This window comes from Rhinolophus hipposideros (genome assembly GCF_964194185.1).
Source record: "Rhinolophus hipposideros genome assembly, chromosome: 15".
Classification (NCBI taxonomy): domain Eukaryota; kingdom Metazoa; phylum Chordata; class Mammalia; order Chiroptera; family Rhinolophidae; genus Rhinolophus; species Rhinolophus hipposideros.
Window position 1 is genome coordinate 22,811,690 of NC_138061.1, and position 21,785 is coordinate 22,833,474.

The 21,785-nt window shown below is 40.6% G+C and overlaps 1 protein-coding gene across 1 annotated transcript in view; it reads left to right on the forward strand.

Moving 5' to 3' along the window:
* ARMH3 (armadillo like helical domain containing 3) overlaps positions 1-21,785 on the forward strand; it is a 151,005-nt gene that overhangs the window by 27,261 nt on the left and 101,959 nt on the right. Inside the window, exons 9-19 of the mRNA XM_081074511.1 lie at positions 594-650; positions 1,815-1,858; positions 3,358-3,418; positions 5,932-5,978; positions 6,489-6,564; positions 8,304-8,397; positions 11,599-11,700; positions 17,107-17,165; positions 19,101-19,166; positions 20,029-20,098; positions 21,182-21,242. Coding sequence (XP_080930637.1) covers positions 594-650; positions 1,815-1,858; positions 3,358-3,418; positions 5,932-5,978; positions 6,489-6,564; positions 8,304-8,397; positions 11,599-11,700; positions 17,107-17,165; positions 19,101-19,166; positions 20,029-20,098; positions 21,182-21,242 — 737 coding nt within the window. The remainder of the gene's footprint in view (positions 1-593; positions 651-1,814; positions 1,859-3,357; positions 3,419-5,931; positions 5,979-6,488; positions 6,565-8,303; positions 8,398-11,598; positions 11,701-17,106; positions 17,166-19,100; positions 19,167-20,028; positions 20,099-21,181; positions 21,243-21,785) is intronic.

The following is a 21,785-nucleotide window of genomic DNA, read 5'->3' on the forward strand; positions in this document are numbered from 1 at the left end:
CCATAAATGGCCTCTCTGGCTGTTAAGCAGCTGCCACTTTCCACCCCCAAGGTGGCTTTGTGTTCTGGGTGGGTGAATAAGTCCTAGCATATCGTTTGTGGAATGCTTAGAGAGCCTTTGGGGTGAGAATATAAGCTAGCAACTTATAAATTTGTGCCTTATGGCAAAGAAGCTTTTATGTCTCCCAAAAGATAGTTGTCCCTATGGATTCAGTAAATTATTGGCAGGATAGAATAACTCAGTCTTCTCTTCTGAGGTGAAAATGTTCCCAGTGAGTTTGTGGAGTGTTCACTTATAAACAAGAGGGAAAAATGGGAGAAGTGGCAGACCTAGGCCTAAGCTGATTCAGCCTAGAGGAAAATGCAGGTAGAACAGAACTTGTGTGTGTGTGTGTGTGTGTGTGTGTTTGGTGAATGCCCATTTACACTGAGAAATTTACTGGAAATGGGAGAGTCAGATGACACGATGGGCCTGTGTAGTAGGAATATCGATACAGAGAGAGGACCTTATAGAAGCATTTTTGTTAACACTTTGTTAAATAGTTAATGGGTTCTTAAGTAGGTCACACTCACCTTGAATCTCTTCTTTAACAGTCTGTGAATCCTTATATTGTGAAGCTGTCTATTGTGGATGATGAGGCCACGCTCAATGTGAGTACCTGGATCTTTGTGTATTGTTTTAATGACTTGCATTCGGGGAACTTATTTTCAGTGGATATTTAGAACAGAGAGCAGAGACCTATTGTGTTAAGTTCATCTGGCTATGAAGAGGGAATTGGTGTTTCTTTTTAGAGCATTAGTGCAGCTATCTTATTGTATTCTGTCTTCTCATCATGAAAGGAAGATTTGAGGGGACATTTGCTTGCTAATCATGTTAAAATAGTTGGTTATATTTCATGTCCTAGTGGGCTGAGGTTGACTGTCCTACAGAGTCAGTAAGTTAAATTTCCAAGAATAGGAAGGTATAGATGGTATATCAAGTCACCGTGATGTACACTTTAAATATCTTACAATTTTATATGTCAATTATACCCCAATAAAGCTGAAATAAAAAAAAGGTTAGGTGACTACATGTTGGGAGATTCCTCATTGTAGAACTAGCCAGATGGTATTTATAGCCTGACTTGGTAAAGCTGAAACATGGACGATGATATATATCTGTTACAATATGTCCTTGAAAGTTTCAGAAATAACATCCGATCTTTGAATATAGGGAGGAGGAAAATGACTAGGTGTCTAGCTTTATACTCTTTCCATCTTGCCCTTTTCATTCTTCTAATTTCCTTAAGGAATAGAGAAGCACACTTTATTCCCCTTGTGGCCTTACTTGATCTTTGGGTTGTACTTAGCAGATTCTTGATAAGTCACTTTAACATTTATTGGATGGTTCTTCCCATTACACTCCTGTTTTCCTGCGGCCTGAAAGAGAGTGCCTTGTCTGTATGCACCTTCTTTCAGTATGGGACTCATTGTCACTTTCATTGTGGTTGTTTTAGAGACATATGAGTGTTTGAAGATTCTGACTTAGTCTTCTGAGGTGAAAGTGATCTCAGTGAAATTGTCAGTGATCTGGGCTGGTTTCACCCTGTTACTTTTAAGTAACAGTAAGTAAGATAATTAGATCAGAAAAATCTCCCCAGAGAAGTTCCTTTAGATGCTGTGAGAATGCATCTCAGAATTTCTGTCTTTGTTGCTAAGTTTCAGGTAGAACTTCTTGGGTTTGGACCATAGGGGTATAATTAGTGTTTTCCCTGGCCTCATCATAGCATCACCACCAGCCCCTTATTTCACCTGTGCTATCTTTTTTCTTTGTAGGGAATGGGGCTTGTGATCGCTCAGGCTTTATCTGAGTATAACAGGTAAGTCCACCTTTCTAGAAGAGAAGGGTGTAATTTTCACTTGAATTGGTTGAGTAGAAAACAGGTTTGTTAGAGTCTTAGGTGAACTTCCCCTAACCTATCGCAGAAGACAATTCAGAGGTACAGCTGCTGGCGGATGTATTTGCTCTAGCAGGGCTTGATGGCTTTAGCAGGGTTGTTTCTAATACTGGGAGAAGTAGCCATCAGGTTAGCGTCCATCTTTTCTTTAAACAGTTAGGCATGTTCTTTTGCAACCTTTGGTATTTTATTGCAGAGCATTTTTAGTAGTATTCCAGCCACAACAGTCTCTTCCATTTAGCCCAGCTGTAATGTGGGATCTCTGGTCCCGCTCCCCACATAAGAACGCAGGATATGGCGAGGCCAAAACGGAACACCAACGGAGGCATGGAAGGGGGCGGGGTGTTCATACCACTATAGTCTTGCTGGCGAGTGGGTTGGAGATGCAGGAAGCAGGCTCCACACGATGTGCAATCCACCCTCCTCTTCTCTGCCAAGCCACAGTGGATGGCCATCAGCTGTTACCGGTCAGCCATTAGCCACTAATATAACTGCCGTGGCTATGCTGGTCGGTTGCTTGGCAGAGAAGAGGAGGGTGGATTGCGCATCGTGTGGAGCCTGCTTCCTGCATCTCCAACCCACTCGCCAGCAAGACTACAGTGGTATGAACACCCCGCCCCCATCCATGGCTCCGTTGGTGTTCCATTTTGGCCTCGCCATATCCTGCGTTCTTATGCGGGGAGCGGGACCAGAGATGCCGCATAACACCAGTATATCATAGAAATATTGTATTCTATGTAAAAAAGGTTGTGAGGCACTGCTTTTTTATATGCTTAAAAAGAAAAAGGAGAAAACATATTGAACTAGCTGTAGTTTGCTTCTTTTTCATGTGTGTTCTGGGGGCTCTCTTCATTGATGCTTGGTTTGCTTCCTGCTGTGGATGGGGAAGGGTCTTATATTCAGTGAATGAAAACCAGAAGTGTCCCTAATCTGGCAAGGGCTAGGATCTTTCTTGCTCCTTTCCAGACTTTCCTCACACAGTTGGGTGTTGAAATTCCAAATCTGTCCCATCTCCACAAATAGTTTATTTTTAGCTTACGGACTTCCCCTCTTGTTCCATCAAAAACAAACAAGATTTTCACTGTTACAGCCTTGAAGTAATTTCTGTCACACTTTTCAAGTAATAGTAATAGGCTGTTTGGGAAATAACTGGATCAGCCATATGTTAGAACAGTTTCACACTTTTTCAGCTTGCTTTCTAAGTCTCTCCCAAAGTAGCCAGGCATTTTGGTACCTAGTACTTCAAGAGCAGATGTGTGCCTCTTAGCTTGTAGGGGAAACTGCAGTGGCTGGACTGTCCAGGCTTTTGTTTTCTGGAGTTAGTGAATTGTACAAGTGTCCTGCCTGATTACCTAGAATGCCAAGGAGGAAGACATACTTGCTAAATAATGCTAAAGTTGAACTGAGTTATTTTTGTGCAGGCAGTATAAAGACAAGGAAGAAGAGCACCAGAGCGGTTTTTTCTCTGCTTTAACAAATATGGTAAGTTCTCTTGTTTTTTCCTCACCTGCTCAGAAGTGTGAGAGGTCTGCAGAGGGAGACGAATCTGGACTCAGAAGTCCAGATATTTGAGGTGATGGCATGATGAAGGAGGCTGCTCAGAGCAGGTTTTTTTTTTTTGTACACAGTTTCTTTTATCTTTTTTTTTTTTTAACAGGACTTTATTGGGGAACAGAGTGTACTTCCAGGACTTTTTTTTCCCCAAGTCAAGTTGTTGTCCTTTCAATCTCAGTTGTGGAGGGCACAGCTCAGCTCCAGGTCCAGTTGCCATTTCTAGTTGCAGGGGGCCCAGCCCACCGTCCCTTGCAGGAGTCAAACCGGCAATCTTGTGGTTGAGAGGACGCGCTCCAACCAACTGAGCCATTCGTGAGCTCAGCTGCAGCTCAGCTCAAGGTGCCGTGTTCAATCTTAGTTGCAGGGGGCGCTGCCCACCATCCCTTGTGGTACTCGAGGAATTGAACTGGCAACCTTGTGGTTGAGAGCCCTCTGGCCCATGTGGGAATCGAACCGGTAGCCTTTGGAGTTAGGAGCACGGAGCTCCAACCACCTGAGCCACCAGGCTGGCCCTCTTTCTTTCTTTTCGTTTTTTTTTTTTTTTTTTTTAATTAGAGTTTATTAGCTCTTTCTGGTTATAGAACTGTTTGCTAATTGAAGGAAATTTGGAAAATAAGGAAAAGTTAAAAGAGAAAAATTCATCTATAATCTCATAATTCAGAAATAACTTCTGTTAAGATGTTGGTTTGTTTACTTCTAAGTCTCTTTTGTATCCAGGAAGACACACACAGATGTACCCACATGCATATGTGTGGTTTTGTATCCTGCTTGTTTAATTGCCTATCATGCCCATCGTGAACATTTCTCCATGTCATTAAAATTCTTTAAATACTTCATTTTTAACGATTGTTTAAAAACTGTGGGTTTTTTTTTAAAAGTTGCTGGCTGTGTGAGGCCTGTCCTATATATACCTGGGGCACATCTGACTATCCCTCACTCGGGGCTCCTGCTCACCCCTGAACAGTGCAAATGTGTTCCTGGATCCTTGAGGCCCAGGCAATCCTGGGCCCAGTGAGACAGGCAACAACCTTGGCTGGCAGCCAAGCACACACAGCTCCAGTCTTGCCTAAACCCTTGTGACAGTTCCCTCACCTGTGAAGGGGATCCTGGCACCTACCTCCTAGGGCTTTGGTAAGGATTAAACGAAGCCTCTGGATCCCAGAAGGCTACAATTATGCAGGCCAAACTATGCTTCAATCAGCCATTTTATTTCAAAGCCTGCCTTTCACATTCTGAGTGTTTCCTAATAAGTGATGTCTGTTGGAACCATCTGGGGATCTCTTAAAGCTGCTTATGCTCCCACCCTGAGACATTCAGATTTGGGGTACTGACTGCAACCTGGGCAAAGCTTCGGGTGATTCTAACATGCAGCAAAATTTGGAAACCGCTGCCCCAAAACTATCCCCATTCTAGGCAGCAGTCATTGATGCCAAAATTCTAAAGCCAATCCTTCTGATTTTGTCACTGAGTCTTGTTCAATGCCAATACCCTTGAGCAGGGCATGACAACATTTGAGTTCATTGTAAGAAACAGCCATCTCTCTGCCCCCCACAAGGCAATTTTCCCCCCTCCAATGCCTATGCATTTTTCCCTTTCTTTTTTTCTGAGAGCTGACCCTCAGGAAGGACTCCATAAGCTCTTTAACTCTGAAGCATAAATAAGTCTCTCAGAGGTCAGAGAAGTATGAGCGCTGTATTGGTGCTTGGTTAAATGAATTAGATATATTGCTCAGGAATCTTTGTCTTTTGGCCAAGAGGAAAAAGTTTTGTACCAAACAAACGAAACTCCAGCTGCAGAGCTTTGGACATCAGTGAGCAGGTGGAAAGGGCCTTTCAGGGGGATGGGCATCTTTCTCAGTGCCTCTGATTCACACGTATTGGAAGCAACCTACTCTACGTACTTATTCAGCGGCCCTGCCTGGGACAACAGGCTAAAGATTTTGTGATCGGAAAGATGGACAGTAGGTCTCACAGAGACAGTTCTGGTCTAAAATCCAAATATTCCCCCGAAGACGGATCTGTGTTGGATAAAATCAGCCTGCTTTCTGTGATGTTCTACATGAATTGGTTTTTGACTTCAAATAAGCAACTTCCAGGAAAGATGGAGAGTGATGAAGATGTCCAGGGTACCATTTACTCACTGTCAGTGGTTACTAAGCTTACAGCCTGGAAAGGAGAACTGGACAAAAGCACTAGGATTGTTTTTAAGTCCCTTTCAGGAAAGACAATTTAGTGGACTTCTCATTATTTCATTTATTACTTATGATTCTTTTAAGATCTTCAAAGTGGGCTGGTTTTGCTGTGTATGGCTGGTGGGCTAGAGTTCCAAGTTCCCTTGGGCTGCAAGTCACTTGTTTTTCCCCTGATTAAAGGCTTCCTAGACAGAGCTGCTCTTACAGTTTTTTTCTGCTGTAAGTCTGCAGTTCCCCTTTTCTTCCACAGGTGGGCAGCATGTTCATAGCAGATGCCCATGAGAAAATCTCAGTACAGTAAGTGCCTGACATTCTTTGTGCAGTGACTTGTACTTTAGTATGGGTTCTCTGACTGGATAGGAGAATGTGAAACGTTACCTCATGCTAATAATTTACAGATTCAAACTGTTTTGGTGATTTATCACATGTTTCTTGGGCTTTAAACAATAATGGATCCTTAGAAGCTTCTACTTTGGTGCCGTGTATTGAGCCTCAAGAAAGTGAAAAACTGTTCCCAGCTCTCTGTAATGAAATGAAAGTGGGTATCTGAGCCAGTTAAAGACTTAACTGGATTGGGGTGGAAAAGTGAGAGTGAAAATAGTGAATGAAGTAGATAAGAACCAAGGAATTAAAGTCCCTTTACTCCTTCCTCTTTGCCTGCATATCCTTTACATAAGGAAAGGTAAGAAAGGGAGCATTAGAAACTCAGAGGGATTGATGAGGAGCTGGGATGAAATCTTATCTTGATGATTATATTGTTTTAACTTCACTGTAAGAGCCTCTTCAGTTTGTTCTCTTTTTCTTTAGAACCAATGAGGCCATCCTTCTGGCACTTTATGAAGCTGTTCATTTAAATCGCAACTTCATCACAGTGTTAGCCCAGGTTGGTTATATTAAAAACTCCAATCCTTTTTCTCCCTGAAGTTCATACAGATTCACTCATTGAAAAGCTCTACTGGCTTTGCCTGTTAACGCCCTGCTTTGCATTGGTAAGTGGTTTGCATTAGTTATCTTTGCTTCATGTTGTCCTCAAATAGGTATGTTTCCATCTGGTGCAGAAGTAAGTCTGATAACATGCAAAGTTAATGGTTTTGACCTGTTTGCTGATTCTGTTAACCCAGATGAGTTGAGATTACTTCATTTGGCTCACTGGAAATCCCTCCATATTATCCACCCACATGGATTTTTATATCAGGCTTTCTGCTTTCTAAACCACTGTGGAATTACAACCGTAGATAAAATAGGCCAAGTCACTTGTCTTCTTATCTCACTGATTTCCAGAGAAGAAAAGTGAAAAATATCCTGTCCAACATAAGTTTAGCTGTTAACAGAAGAAATGGTCTACAAATACTAAAAGCAGAGACTATCAAGTGCTGGGTCATTTGCCTAAGGCAGGGGTGTCCAAACTTTTTTCAACGTTTTTTACCAAGGGCCATATGAGGGAAAATACACAAACAGCCGGGCCATTCACTTGAGGTAAAGTACGTATTGCCTCACCTGGTTTATTTAAGTAAAGTAAATATATTTTTGGAATTTGCTGCGGGCCAATTAAAAATGGGTTGCGGGCCGCAGTTGGCCCGCGGGCCACAATTTGGACACCCCTGGCCTAAGGGATAGCCTCAGTACTTGGTACAGAAGGGCACTAAAATGCACTGAGAACTCCAGTGCTGTCCATGAAAGCTGTCCTAAAACTTTGATAAAGTGTTTTTATTTTAAAGCAGACTGTTTAAAATATGTATGAGGTTTCTTTTAAAGGAAAGCTTGCTTATGCTTTTTTCTCAAAGGGCAGATGTGTATGGGATCCACTGATTGAGTTTAACAAAAAAAAATTGCCATGCTTAAAACGCAGTGTGCTGGTTTGGGCTCTGCCTAGGAGGACATTTATCATTTTTCATGACTGATAACATAAGAGATTTTCTTTACCTTTCTGACTGTGTTCCTTGTCTGCTCTCTGAATTCTGTAACTGATATAAAGGAAGGTGAAAGGCTTGAGGAGAAGGGAGCAGCTGCCACTTGATTTACTTCTAAAAAGCTGATGTGGCAGGGATGGCTAAGGAAGGGCAGGGACAGAGGAGTGATCTGTTTCAGTCCCCAGTGGGGATCTCTCCCATGTCTTCACCTCCCTACCCCACACACTCTTGTTTGTTATGAAACAGGAAGGCTGCCATCTGCATAGCTCTTTCTATAGTACTTGTTATCCCCTTGGCTCATCTGCATTTTTTATCAACAACGTATGTGGTCATCAGAATAGTCTATATATGTATTTAGATGTGATGAGAGTAGTCCCTTCCTGGATTCAGATAGGACTGCAAATGCTCCCTCCCCCTATTTTTGGTAGAATAATCCTGTGTATTTGTTTACTCCAGTTTTTTATTTGTTTGGTTCTGTAGAAATACTTATATAATGGGAACTTAGCTGCTTAAAAAAACTAGCTCACAGAGCTTCTTATTGGAGTTTAGCAAGCATCAACAGCAATCAGGTAGTCCTGAGGACTAAATGTAGAAGCAGTCTCTCCTCAGTGAGCTTTCTGCGTATGAGGCCAGGAGTACCAGAAGGGACATGAAGCACAGGGTCCTCAGAACTGGATTTTCTTATTTCTTACCCATCGATGTTCTCCTGCAGAGTCATCCAGAAATAGGCCTGGTGACAACCCCTGTCAGTCCTGCTCCTATAGCCCCTGCTACACCACTTGGGACCACACCACCCTCCTCTGATGGTAAGCCCAGCACCTCTTCTGTTTTCTTGAGTAATAAATCATTGTTCAGGGTGAGCATAGCTGTGTTGAACAAGTAACACAGTTGTTTATTCTTTCACTGAAGAAATTGTCTGAAATACTGTCCTTCAGGACTCCTGAAGCTCCAAAAAAAACAGTGCCTTTCTCTGTGTAAGAAGCTCCGTGCCTCCAGCCTGTCCTCCTCAGGCAATGGCTGTAGAATCATGGAGTGCTAGGCCTGAAAGGGACCTTAGAGGTCAGCGATGCCTGTCCTGCCAAACCCTCAGGGGACTGGGGAGGCTCCGATGAGTTGTTTTATGAATATCTCACAGAGATAAATGGGAAATAATAATGTCTCGTGTTACCATTTGATAAATAAGGGAATTGAGACCAGAGAAATAAGTACTTTGCCTAAGGTTAGTGAAAGTTGAGACTAAAAACCAAGACGTGGATCAGGGTGGGGACCATGTCTATTTTTTTTCCACTACTGTCTGCCTGGCATAGTGCCTGGCATGGTCATTGCTCAGTAAATATATGTTGAATAATGAATGAGAAAGTTAACCCTGGGATTTACTCACTGTTCTGTGTCTGCTCGCCACTACCAGTTAGAAAATGACAAGTTTGAGTGTACTATAGTTGGGAGTTTGGTAGGTGTTTAAGACTTCTCCCCCTGAAAAATAAGAAAAAATATTTTTCCACTTTATGTCATGGCTGGAACTTAATAAAAAGGTAACAAAAAAGAAATTACGAATTTTGCCCAATAAACTTTGTGTCACCTGCATTGATTCTAGTGTAAGCTGAGAGTGTTTGATGGACAACCTTAACCAAGAAATAATCTTCATTAATACTTGATGTTTTGCCTCAAATGTTGACCTCATTTAGGGTAAAGACGTACAGGAAATCTGACTTTGATCCTTTCTTTGTACCTCCCTGTCTGTATGTGAAGTTACCTTCTTTGATCTGTTTTCTCTCCCTTAAATTTTCATGTCACACTTGTTGCAGCAGCATTTCAAAGTAGTACAAGCAGTATCTGTACAGAAGAATGACAGGGAGGTGCCATTGATATTCAAATGTATGGTAGCCAATTGGATCTGTTTAAAATTGAAAGTCGAATTCCAAAATATTTTAATGAGAAGGAGCAAGTAGTGAGGATTGCCGACTTGTGTCTACTTATTCTGGTTACTGTGTAATACAGTGGAAATACTGTTCTTTTTAAGGATGAAGCCTGCCTGGTCACCATGGATACCAATAGCCGTAGGTATACAAATATACACACACATATCTGAGTTCCATGTGGTGCTGGGCTTTGGATGCTTCAGAGAACTGCCTTTTATACTGTTCATTGTGAACACTTCTACCCACACACTTGATTATGCAATGGCAGGATTTGTGCTTACTTATCTACAACTAGTGAGCTTTTCTTTCTTCTAGTGGGAAGATAGAGTTAGCCCACTTTCAAATGACTGTCTCCCTTGACAAAGGCTTCTGGGAAGAATTATGAAGCCAAAGATCAAGGAATAACTTCCTTACGAAGGAGATTTTAATTGTGATTTTTTTTATAAAAAATAAAATTGTGAGGGATTTTATTATCTCCTATTTTGTTCTTTTGCCTCTCTCCTAACTCATTTTCTTTCTGTAGGGGTCCTAAATATCATAACCTTGTTTTCAAGTTTTGGTTTTTGTGCTGCTCAGCAGCTCAGTTATATTTAAAGGTATATCACTGGAGCCATTATTTTTAAAAGCTAGTAGTTTAGCTGTAACATTTGTTCTCAGCTCAGACTTGACATTTGACAACTCAGCCTTGGCATGAGAGGACTTTCTGGTAAACTAAAAATACATATACTTCTATATTCCTTCATATTATATAAGACAGTTTTCTAGTTACTGCTGCATTTGAGTGGGGAAAAAAGTCCCACTTACCAGTTAGATGCCTCTCTGTATTGGATAAAGGAGTGATTATGGTCTCTGAGTTTCAAAATATGGTGTAGTTTGAAATGACAGTCTCAGGTCATTTACCTATAACATGAATTAAGACCTGTTAGTATCTCAGCATAAAAATGTATTTGTCTTTTATTAGTTCTTGAGGATGAAACTGTGTGAAAACAGCCAAGGAACGGTTGGCCTGCTAATTTCTTCTCATAAGGTTTTTGCTGTGCTTGCTGTGTATTATAGGTCCATAATATGCAAATGTTTTCCATTGTTAATAAATGTTCTCTATGTACATTGTAGTAACTCCAGAGGGATCCATTATGGTATGAATACATATTATGAATAATATCCTAAACTCAGCTGAGTCTTCATGGGTTGAAATACAGCAGAAAGCTGTAGATTCTTTAGCTTGTCTGGGCCATGATGAGCCTCTTTTTGCTTATATATCGTGTCTCAGACAGTGTAAAAGCACTTAACAAGATAGGTCTAAGTCTAATTTAAAGTCTTAGAAACTTGGGAAATCTCCATAAGAGATTTCTGTATGGGTTAGCTCTGGTCTGGTCCCTCAAGTGTTCACTGGGTCTGTGGCTCACAGAGCGGGGGCTGTGGTGGGGTAGTTTCTCTTGGACACAGGAAGCAGCTGGGTGTATCAGACCTCAGTTCCCAGGATGTTCTAATCAATAATGTCCACCTATTTTCAGTTTGGTATTCCTCTTTAGGTTCCCTTTCGTGGAGGGTAAGGGATTAAGGAGTAGAATTTAAATGTAGTTCTGCCTTAACTTTTTTCCCCTTCCATCTTGGATTGTTTCCAGCCTAACGTCTTATTCTTAAATTTGAGCAAGATTTCTCCTTATTAGGAATGAATTGTCATTTATTTTAAGCAGGAGACTCATCAAAGCAAGGCTCATTTGTATTCAGTACAGATCTTTGCCGTGGGTACAAATCAAAGTGTCTTTAAAAGGGCCCTGAACCCTTGCAGGTTACTTGGAGCTAGAAGTAGAATCAAAATACCCTTTTTAGGATGTTGGGGGGAAAAGCTCTGTTTCTGGAGACTGGTCCTCCTAGATATGAGAGAAGAGCATTGGGCTTAATCTTGGGAGTAGGAAGGGCCCTAGAGGCCTCGGAAGACTAGGTAAAGGTTTTATGATAAGCACTGGGCCCTCCCTCTGTTGTAGGTAAAGCTTCTTTAGTGATTTTCTTGCCTGCTGGCAAATTGGCTCTGTCATAGAAGTGTTAGTGAGTATAGGCTAATTGCATTTTATTGTTCTGTTGCAGTTATAAGTTCTGTGGAACTCCCATTGGATGCTGATGTACAGACCAGTAATCTACTGATAACCTTCTTAAAGTATAGCTCGATTGTTATGCAGGACACGAAAGGTAAGGCATGCTACTTTGGGGGCTCAGGAAGCAAGAGGTGTGGCAGGTAACTGCTTAGCTAGAATCAAGAAGCGACATTAATACTTTGAAGCTCCGACAAGATGAACCATTGGGGCCTCCTGTGCAAGGTGATGGTCCTGATTACTGGAAAACAGTGATTTCTCATTGCCAGATGGCAGTTAGGTGGTGTTGGGAAAACCTGGAGCTGGAGGGGGAGTGCTCTGAAATAGAACAGGAAAAAAAATGGTCTCTACAGAAATGAGCAAGTCGTCTTAGCAGATTTGGTAAGTAGATCCAAACTCTTTTGTGTGGGAAGTAGGGAGAGAGTAGCACACTTCAAGGAATTCCCTTTTGAGGACAAGAACCGAAAGCACCGGCTTGTACGGAGTGCAGTGGAAAAGGTGAGATTCAGGGGACTGTTCCTTAACACTTAAAATATAAAACAGAAGTGTCAGTAACACCCCAGAAATGCAGAGTCGAAGGTGGGAGAAAAAGGTGTTGGAAAAGTTTGAATTTATACTGTCTGGTTTCCTGTTCTTCCTGTTTATGATTTTTCTATGATCTTTTAGTTAATTGGTGATAGGGTAGTAAAATACGTGGGCTAAGAGTGAGAAGGAATTGGAAAGCAATCCAGCAAATTTTGTTCAGTATATCTCTGTGTATCTGTTTTGTTTTTTTAACTCAATTTTTTCTTTATATTGGATTTATGAGTGTTCACAATACTTATTTATTTCTATAGCTTTTTTATTGTGGTGAAATATGCATAACATATAATTTACCGTTTTAACCATTTTTAAGTGTACAGTTCAGTAGCATTAAGTACATTTACATCGTTGTGCGACCATTACCACCCTCTCCTGAACTCTTCTTCATCTTGCAAAACTGAAACTCTGTCCTCATTAGATACTAACTCCCCGTTTTCCACATGCCCCCTCCCTTCAGCCCCTGGTACCCACTATTCTACTTTCTGTCTTTATGAATTTAACTACTCTAGGGACCTCATGTAAGTGGACTATATCCCAGTTTTAAGATTCTCTGGAAATAAACCTGTTTAGGTAGCATTTTTCCTCCAATTTTTTAAAGTGAAAAAATTCCAATATACAGAGTTGAAAGGATTATACAGTGATCACTTATATACCCATTAACATTTTGCCAGATTCGGTTTGTCTTTAAATTTCTTTGTGTGTGTTATTTTAGCTGAATCATTTTAAAGTAAGTTGCAGACATCATTCTGCTTCACAACTTAAGTACTTTGGCACGTATCTCAAAATTAAAGACGTTTTCTGAGATAGCCATTATTATAGCTAAGAAAATCAACAATCATTCTCTAATATCGTGGAATATTCAGTTCATATTTAGTTTACCCCAGTTGTCCAAAAAATGTTTTTCATAACTGATTGTTTTTTTTTTTTAAACTACACCTAGCATTTTAGTGAACATTTTTATTAACATTTTATTTGGTACCTATAGGTTGATCCAGTGTGCTTCTCCCATTTAGTAGAATTTTTTTTATCCTAATTACCAAAGTAATTGGAATAGTATTTGTTAAAAAATGAAAGCATTCTAGCAATGGTTAACTTACAAAGCAAAATTCCTTTGGAATTAAGCTCTTTAGAGTTAATCATTCTTAACAATTTGGTGTATGGTCTTCCTTTATAAGCCTTCCTTATAAGAATCTTTAAATCCTATTGTAGGAACCAACTGTTCTCTACTCAATAGTTGATGTTTGGGTCCATGGATAATCTTCAGATTCCCAGATAACAAAAAAAACAGTTCCATTATAGAAGAAAAATTGCTAAAATACTATTGCCTTTGCCACTGTACTTTCCATGAGGAGAGACTAATGCTTTTATGAGGTGGTTTAAGATTCCCTCAGGCAAAAAGTATACTTTAGAAGGCTCTGATTTGCCAAGTGGGCTGGGCAGGTTTCTGGTATGAGGGTTTTCAGGAATCCTAGAATGGAGCTGAAAGGCTGCATAAGAGAGTAAGACCAGGATTTAGGGGCTTTTGGAGTGAGAAGGAAACATTGACAGACAGAGATAGAGAACTAAAAGATAAATATGGGAAATGAAGAATTGTCAGAGTTAAAAGGAGCCTGGGTGGGCAGAATCTAAATCCTGTTATACTCAGAAATATTGCATTAGCTCTTGGAGAATCCCACTTTATGAGTTTAGGCTTTTTCGTTTGTTAGGCCTTGTGAGTTTGCTCTTTCAAGAGAGATACTACCGTGTTTCCCTGAAAATAAGACCTAGCCGGACCATCAGCTCTAATGCATCTTTTGGAGCAAAAATTAATATAATTTATTAATTATACTATCTTTTAGTATAATTTTACTATAAGACTGGGTCTTCTATAAGATCAGGACCCCCCCACCTTCTTTCGCTGGCCCAAGACTGGGTATAAGTAATGTGATGTGACGTAACAAAATATACTATAATATATAACAGTATAATATACTGGGTCATATTAATTTTTGCTCCAAAAGGTGCATTAGAACTGATTGTCCAGCTGGGTCTTGTTTTCGGGGAAACACGGTAGTAGTCCATGTTATGAACTCCTAACAGAGCAGTTCATTGGAAGCTGCAGAGATGGTGAACCTCTGAGACTTGGCAAGTGAGATAAGGCAGGGAAGGATAACAAGACTCTTGTGTATTAGTGTTTCCATTGTTTGTCCCTATGGAAAGGGGTAGTAACCCTTTCCTTTCTCTCAACATATTGCAGCAACCACAGAAGAGAGAAACTGTGTAGATGTGACCACAAAAATGATCTTTTAGCTTTGCTGGATAGAACACAGTGAATTGAGGCCCTTGGAACTCATTTTTTTTTTTTTTAAGATTTTATTGGGGAAGGGGAACAGGACTTTATTGGGGAACAAGTGTGTACTTCCAGGACTTTTCTCCAAGTCAAGTTGTAGTCCTTTCAATTTTAGTTGTGGAGGGTGCCATTCAGCTTCAAGTTGTTGTCCTTTCAGTCTTAGTTGTGGAGGGTGCAGCTCAGCTCCAGGTCTAGTTGCCATTGCTAGTTGCAGGGGGCGGAGCCCAGCATCCCTTGCAGGACTCGAGGAATTGAACTGGCAACCTTGTGGTTGAGAACCCACTGGCCCATGTGGGAATCGAACCGGCAGCCTTTGGAGTTAGGAACACAGAGCTCTAACCGCCTGAGCCACCGGGCCGGCCCGAAACTCATTTTTAGCTTTAATGATTATATAAACCTCTTTGTCCTGGTCATTTTGCCATCCATAGAGTGGAAGGTAAAATAGAAGGCAGATTAATTGCATGTGGGTTGCCTCAGGCTGTCTCTCTAAGTATAAGCTGGGTTAGGTCTTTGCCAACAGGCAGCCTAAATATGACAGGGGACAAGGTTAGGTATGCTGAAGAGTTAATTTCAAAAATGGCTCCTGTGTGGATGCACTGGCTTGGCTTTCTTCCTGTCTCTTAAGCCCTTGACCTTCTGCATGCCCTAGCTAACAGGATCTCGTATGTTTTGAGGAGCAACAGAAGCCACTTTTTCTGGCTTTGCTCCCCGCTTCCCCAAGATATTATCTCTTTCTTCTTTATTATTTATCATTTGATATCTATAAAATATACTTTTAATACATATGGGTGTTGTTATAAAGTTTATAATAACAGCTTAAGTTGTAAAGTATTATAGTAAAATGAACATATGTGAACCTACCACCCCACTTAAGGAATTATTAATGCTGTTGAAGCTACCTGTGCGTCCCTTCCCGGCACTCCTCTCCTCTCAATTCTCTAGAATTTTGTGTTTATCATTCCCTTGATTTGGCTCTGTTTTCAAAGCCATTTTTCCTGAGATTCTTCTGACTTGAGTGTTGTGACCTTAAAGGAGTATCTGCTCAACCTTTAAAGTAGGTATTAGGCAAAAAATATTTTAAAATATATGTATATCTCTAAAAGACTTCATGTTGATTCAGCAAAGTCTTAACTGTTGTGACATCCTGGTGGTATGATTAAACCTGGCTTTTATGGTCCTTTTCTGAATTAAAAAATGTTTATAACGAAATATGCCTTATTTTTGCATTTAGAAACATTTTTTTTTTTTTTTAAGTGGAGAGAGAGCTGCAGGCTGTGCTGTGGGAGTTGCTCCTGGCTTCTGGGGAAGGGCAGATAGTGCCCAGAAACTGTGACCAGAAGTAGACATAGAAGAGTCTCCTGAATCTACATTTGCATAGGCAGGGGCACTTCTCTTCTGGCTGCCTAGGGACTCTAGTTAAGCTATGGGGAATTCAGCTAGGGATTACCATCATCACTCTTTTCACACTGCCTATCTCTGAGGAGAGGTAAATGTATTTCTGGACTATAACCCCCATGATGCTTTCTTCCATCCAAGTACTAACCAGGCCCGACCCTGCTTAGCTTCCACATGATGCTTTCTAATTGTCAAGTTTTAGTTGATAGATTCCATCTTTGAGGAAGTAGCAGGTTAGTGTCAGGGTGAGAACTATTAGTTCACTTCTGCAGCATTGTAATCTGTTAATCTTTTCTCCAGAATGGACTTCAATCTGGGTTCTGTCAAAGCTAATTTGAAACATCATAAACGATTCATCTGTTTTAGATAAACTGGTATGACTCTCTTCTTACCTCCATTTCACCCTCTCACCCACAGAGATCCTGGGAAGTAAATAAGCTTTGACGGTTGTGATAATTGGTAGTGATGGAGTAGCTAGCTCTTTCTTAGTCATTTGTGTGGGTTTAGAGCCCTGCTATCCAGGTTGCCACGCTCTTTTTTAGCAATAGAATGTGAGTTCTGGGAGACCAAGGACCTTTGCTTATTTCAGTGCTATATCTCTAGTGCACAGTGTGGTACCTGCTACATAGTCCTAAGTAAGTATTTTAGAGTGAATAACTTTGTCAGGAAGAAAAATGATCAAGACGTCATAGCTTTCTTTTTCATAAATAATATACACAGTGCAAGGAGAAGCGTGGGCTGGACCCTGGTCTCTAGATAATTTCTTTCTGATTCCACTGCCAATTTGCTATGAATAGTTATAAAACCTCTAGATTTTGTGGTAGGTGGGCATAGATGGTGGCACTTATAGCTGGTGGGTGGGGAGTGGTTGGAAAGGGAATGGACCTGACTGTTCAGAAGCAAAGGGCATGGCTCTGATTTGGGCCATGACAGTAGAACCATTACAATAATTAGATGGCTCTTAGGAAGGTGGTTAGCTGCCCATCAGGGTACCAGAATATTTTAGAAAAAAAATCTTCTGAGGAATTGTTTTACTTAGGAGAATCTCAGGAATTACTCTAGTAAAACCTAAATTTTCATTCATGAATTTGGTGGGGAGAGAAAGTGTGAATATACTTTTTGATGATACACATCTTTATTATGTATAGTAATGCGGTCTGGATGATTTAGAAAGAAGGGTTTACTTTTATTTTACAGATGAGCACCGGCTTCACAGTGGCAAACTCTGTCTGATCATCCTCACGTGTATTGCAGAGGTAGGTCTCACCAGTCTTCTTTTATTAGCTCATTTTTCACAAAGTGCTATCTTTTTCTGCCCTTCTTGCCCAGTTCCTGACTTTTAGGGTTCTAAAGCTTGGGAGAGAAAATTTGCCCTCTTTGTATTGTCTGTCTACTGCTAGAATGTAAGCTTTGAGAACAGGTATTTTGTCTCCTTCACCAGTCTATTCTCATTATCTGGCACATAGTAGAGCCTAAATTAGTATTTACTTCATGAATTAATAATGAATTATGATATGATAACTGCTATAACTGAGTACTGGCATATTCCAGCTCTTAATAGTTTTAAACAAGAGACTTAAGCCTCTATAGAAAAAGTAATCTTGTCCCTTTGAAGCTGCTCATGTTGGGTCTTTTTCATTGAGACAAATGAAAAAAGGAGCTCAGGTTTCCTGTAGGGGGTAGTAGAGAGAAAAGCCAGAGAGGGGTGGAAGGTGAGTGAAGTGGGGCTGATGGCAGTTTGCTGAGGAACAAGAGCCCGAGGGGAAAAAAGAAGAGATTCTTCGGCTTTGCAAGGAGGTATAATACTTTTGTTGGATTAATTAGGCCTCAACTCACCCGGGATCTTGGTGGCAACATAGGTCTGCCAGAACGTGAGTCAATTTAGAGCTCAATTTGTAGCTTCAACCTCCCCCTCTATTAGTCCTTATTCTGGTCTTTTTTCTCTTAAGAAAACAGGAAAGGTGGTCCACATGGAGCAGAGATCTTTCTCAGTCTTTCCCTTTATGTTCTCTGTGGAAATAAATGACCTACATTCCACCACGTTAGGGGTAGCTGGTTATGGAAGAGCTGCTTATTATAATAGCAATGGGCCTGGAGTAATTGCTTTTCAAAAATCTTTCTAAGAAAATCTTTAAAGGAGTTGTTTTTCACAAATTGTAGCAGTTCTTAGTAATTGGAGTCTGTAGGCATGTCAGATCTTCGGCACAGGTGTTGGGAAAGGGCCAAGGGATGTTTATTACTGATCCATGGTGAGAGATTTTTGATTTTCCATCAGTCTGCAGCAAAGCCAGAGATGGGGGGGGGGGCGGTTTGCCTACTGCCATGCTGCCTGTGTAGCAGTTTTCTCCTGCTGAGCCAAGCCCACTCCTGGTGGAGCACAGACTTTTCTTCTGAGTTGGAGATCTCTGTGGAGCCTGCACATACATCCTGCAGCTGCTATGAAAACCTTCAAGCTGTCACAAACAGAGCAGGCCCCTTGGGCAGATGGGAAGGAGGAGAGAATAGGAAAACAGATTCCTCTCCGCATTTGCCTCAAGTCCCCGTGCTGTAATTTTTTGGTTTGTAATTTGCTTAAAGATTATTGACCAGTTAGAGACGCACTGGGAATTACTCCCAAGTAAAATCTCCAAGTAAAATCTCATGGCTTAAGTAGGTTTTGACATAGAGGCATTAGGCTCATCCCATTAGTTCTCCAACTGGTCCTTGAAAGTAGTTCTTTTTAAAAAAATTTTTTTAATTGGGGTATATTTCTCCAGGGCCCCTCATCTCCAAGTCGTTGTCCTTAAATCTAGTTGTGGAGGGCGCAGCTCAGATCCAAGTCTAGTCGTGGTTTTCAATCTTAGTTGCAGGGGGCCCATGAGGGAATTGAGCCGTCAACCGTGTTGTTAAGAGCTTGCCTTCTAACCAACAGAGCCATCTGGCTGCCCTGGCCCCCCTCCCCCCCACTTTTTTTAAAGTGTGTTTTTCCAGGGTCCATCAGCTCCAAGTCAAGTAGTTGTTTCAATCTAGTTGTGGAGGGCGCAGCTCACAGTGGCCCATGTGGGGATCGAACTGGCAACCTTGTTGTTAAGAGCACCGTGCCCTAACCAACTGACCTAACTGGCTGCCCCGAAAGTAGTTCTTATTTGATTATAAACTGAGTTAAATATAGCTCTTTCCTTACTTTTTCTCTGTATTTTTATTTTTCTTAGGATCAGTATGCAAATGCATTTTTGCATGACGACAACATGAATTTTCGAGTAAACTTGCATAGAATGGTAGGTGTGACTTTGGCTTCTTGATTTTCCTTAGAAAATTTTTTGTATGTTGGCAGGATTGGGGAGGATGAAATTATCTTACTTAGAACAAATGTGGGTGGAATATTATGCTAAAGGGCTCTTGTTTGACTGCTGTTCAACAGACCCATGGCCTGTTGTTGGGATTTTTGTGTGTGTCATGGAGCAGTTTCTTACTCAAGAGAGGATGGAAAAATCCACAACCGTATACCTATAGCAGTAGTATTAGAATGTGTCAGTAATAGAGAGTTCAACAAGTAGATGGCCTAAGACTTTTATTTTCAAAAATGTAGTGTCATCTTTGATTAGCTAAGACTAGATACTGCTTTGATTTATTCATCTGAAAATAGTGGGGGAAATAGAATATGAAGGATCAGGGAATTTCCTGAAACTTGAATGTATGTTCAAAAATATCACATCGAGATTTATATTTGAAACTTTTGTTTTTTGCAACTGCCGCTGTTGCTGTCTTTATGCAGTCACCTTCTTCTTTTCTTTTTCTTAATCATTTTATCAAAGAAAAATACCAGTATATCTCTTTTGTTGTAATGTCACTTATATAGATAAAATCAAAGTAAAAACACCACCTTTCCTATTGTATAGTATGTTCCCACACCCTTTAGAACTGTTGTCTTGTTGAATTGTGTTTTTGTCACAGGCTTGCATTAGTACCTGAGAAGGATTTGCAAGTCCTCCCTGCCCCATCCCACCCCTCCCCCACCACTAGAAAAAGAGAGAGAAAGGTAGCATCTCTGTAGTCATGATTTTATTTGCATGAAAAACATGGTGACGAGCCATTGGATGTCAGTTCATGTGCCTGTTAATTTCATTTGTGTGTGTGAAGCCTATGCGACACAGGAAGAAGGCAGCAGACAAGAACCTTCCCTGCCGTCCTTTAGTATGTGCAGTACTGGGTGAGTATCATCAAAATTATCATTTTTCTGAGCCAGTGATAGGTTTTCATAATTAAGATGAGGACTAGATCCTGGTTAATTTTGTACTTCTTCCTCAGAGAAGTTGTTACTAGTTATGTTTCTTTCCTGGCCTAAGAAACCATGTTTTTTGTTGAGTGTGGTAAAGCAATTCCAGTGAATAGAATGGTCAATTAAAGGGTGCTCTTGTTCACAGTAAAAGATCTTTCTAAGGAGAAAAAAATGGCTAAGTCTAAGCATGATAGATGACTTACATTTGTAAGCTATCTTACTCCTGATCAAGATTTCAAATTCTTTCCTCCCTTTCTTGGTCCAAATTGATGTGTCAGCTGGCCAGGAGTCTTGAAGTTCAAGGTTCAAACATGCAAAACTTCCTCTGAGTAAATTAAGCTGAGATGAGGCTGGCAGAGCTGACAGGTAGGGGGCTGTATCTTAGGTAATTTTGTCAGAATGCTGCATTGTCCTCAGGGGAATGATCTGAACTCTTAATCCCATTTCACTTGGATATTCAGCCCTAGTTTCTAAATCTACTTGATTTTAGAAACAGTAATTAAGACTATATAATAAACTTCTATTGACCCAAAGCCCACAGACCATTTCAGTCAATATCTGTCAAACTGAGTGTGATAGTGAGATGAGATAGACAGACATGGCTTTAGAGCTAAGTCTCTGGTTACATGGATATGATCCATAATTTCTTCTCTGTTTGCCTCATCACTCGGTTCTCAGAATAATGATTTCCCTCTGGCATTTTGCATTAGTGCTATGGTATGAAGTATCTACAGTGAAATCTCCATTGTATATGAATTTATTGGCAGGTCAAGGTATTCTTCTGGAAGTAGGAGAGTGAACTCATTTTCTTTTACTTTACAACTGGCAGCTGGTGAAAAGTGTTGCAAAAAGTACCTTATATAAAATAAATTTAAGCACATATGAATAAAGATGTGGTTAGTGACTGGCACTCAGCTTGAATGCAAGGTGTACTCAGAAGTTTTTTTTTCCAACTTAAAGGCAAGGAATGAATTTTATTCTGATTGATTTAATTTTTCTTCTTTCCCCATTCAGACCTGATGGTAGAATTTATTGTAACACACATGATGAAGGAGTTTCCTATGGATCTCTATGTGTAAGTACCATGGTTCATTTAATGTGTGCAAATCTGTTTTATAAAATCGAGTGATAGGAAATTTATAGTCAAAATTTCTATGTATGTTTCACTTCAGAAAAAACACATTTGTTTGTGGAGAAATGTCAGGGAGCAAGCCTGTGTCAGGGAGCAAGTTTGTGGTCTGGATTTTATACATCTTTCCAGAAGGGGGGAAAAAGTACAAACCAAACCACAATTTGGATTCCGCACATAACTTCATTATTACTTGTAGGCCCCTTGCATGAGGAGTAGGACTGATGCATTTAAGCAGTGATCATGGGTAGCTGTTTTCATCCAAAGGTAGGGAATACCGGCAGACCACTAAGTCATCCCTGGGCTTTGACATTAAAGTAGTCAGCAGTAGTTAGAAGGGAGGGAAAGGCCAGAGAGATAGAGCTTCTTTGCCTACATTGTCCTAGCAGCCTAGTTGGAACTGCTAACTAGGCAGGCTATGCATACAACGGCATGGCTGGGAGATTCCTGTCTCCTGAGGAGATGTGATTGTCGCACAATTCTTTATTT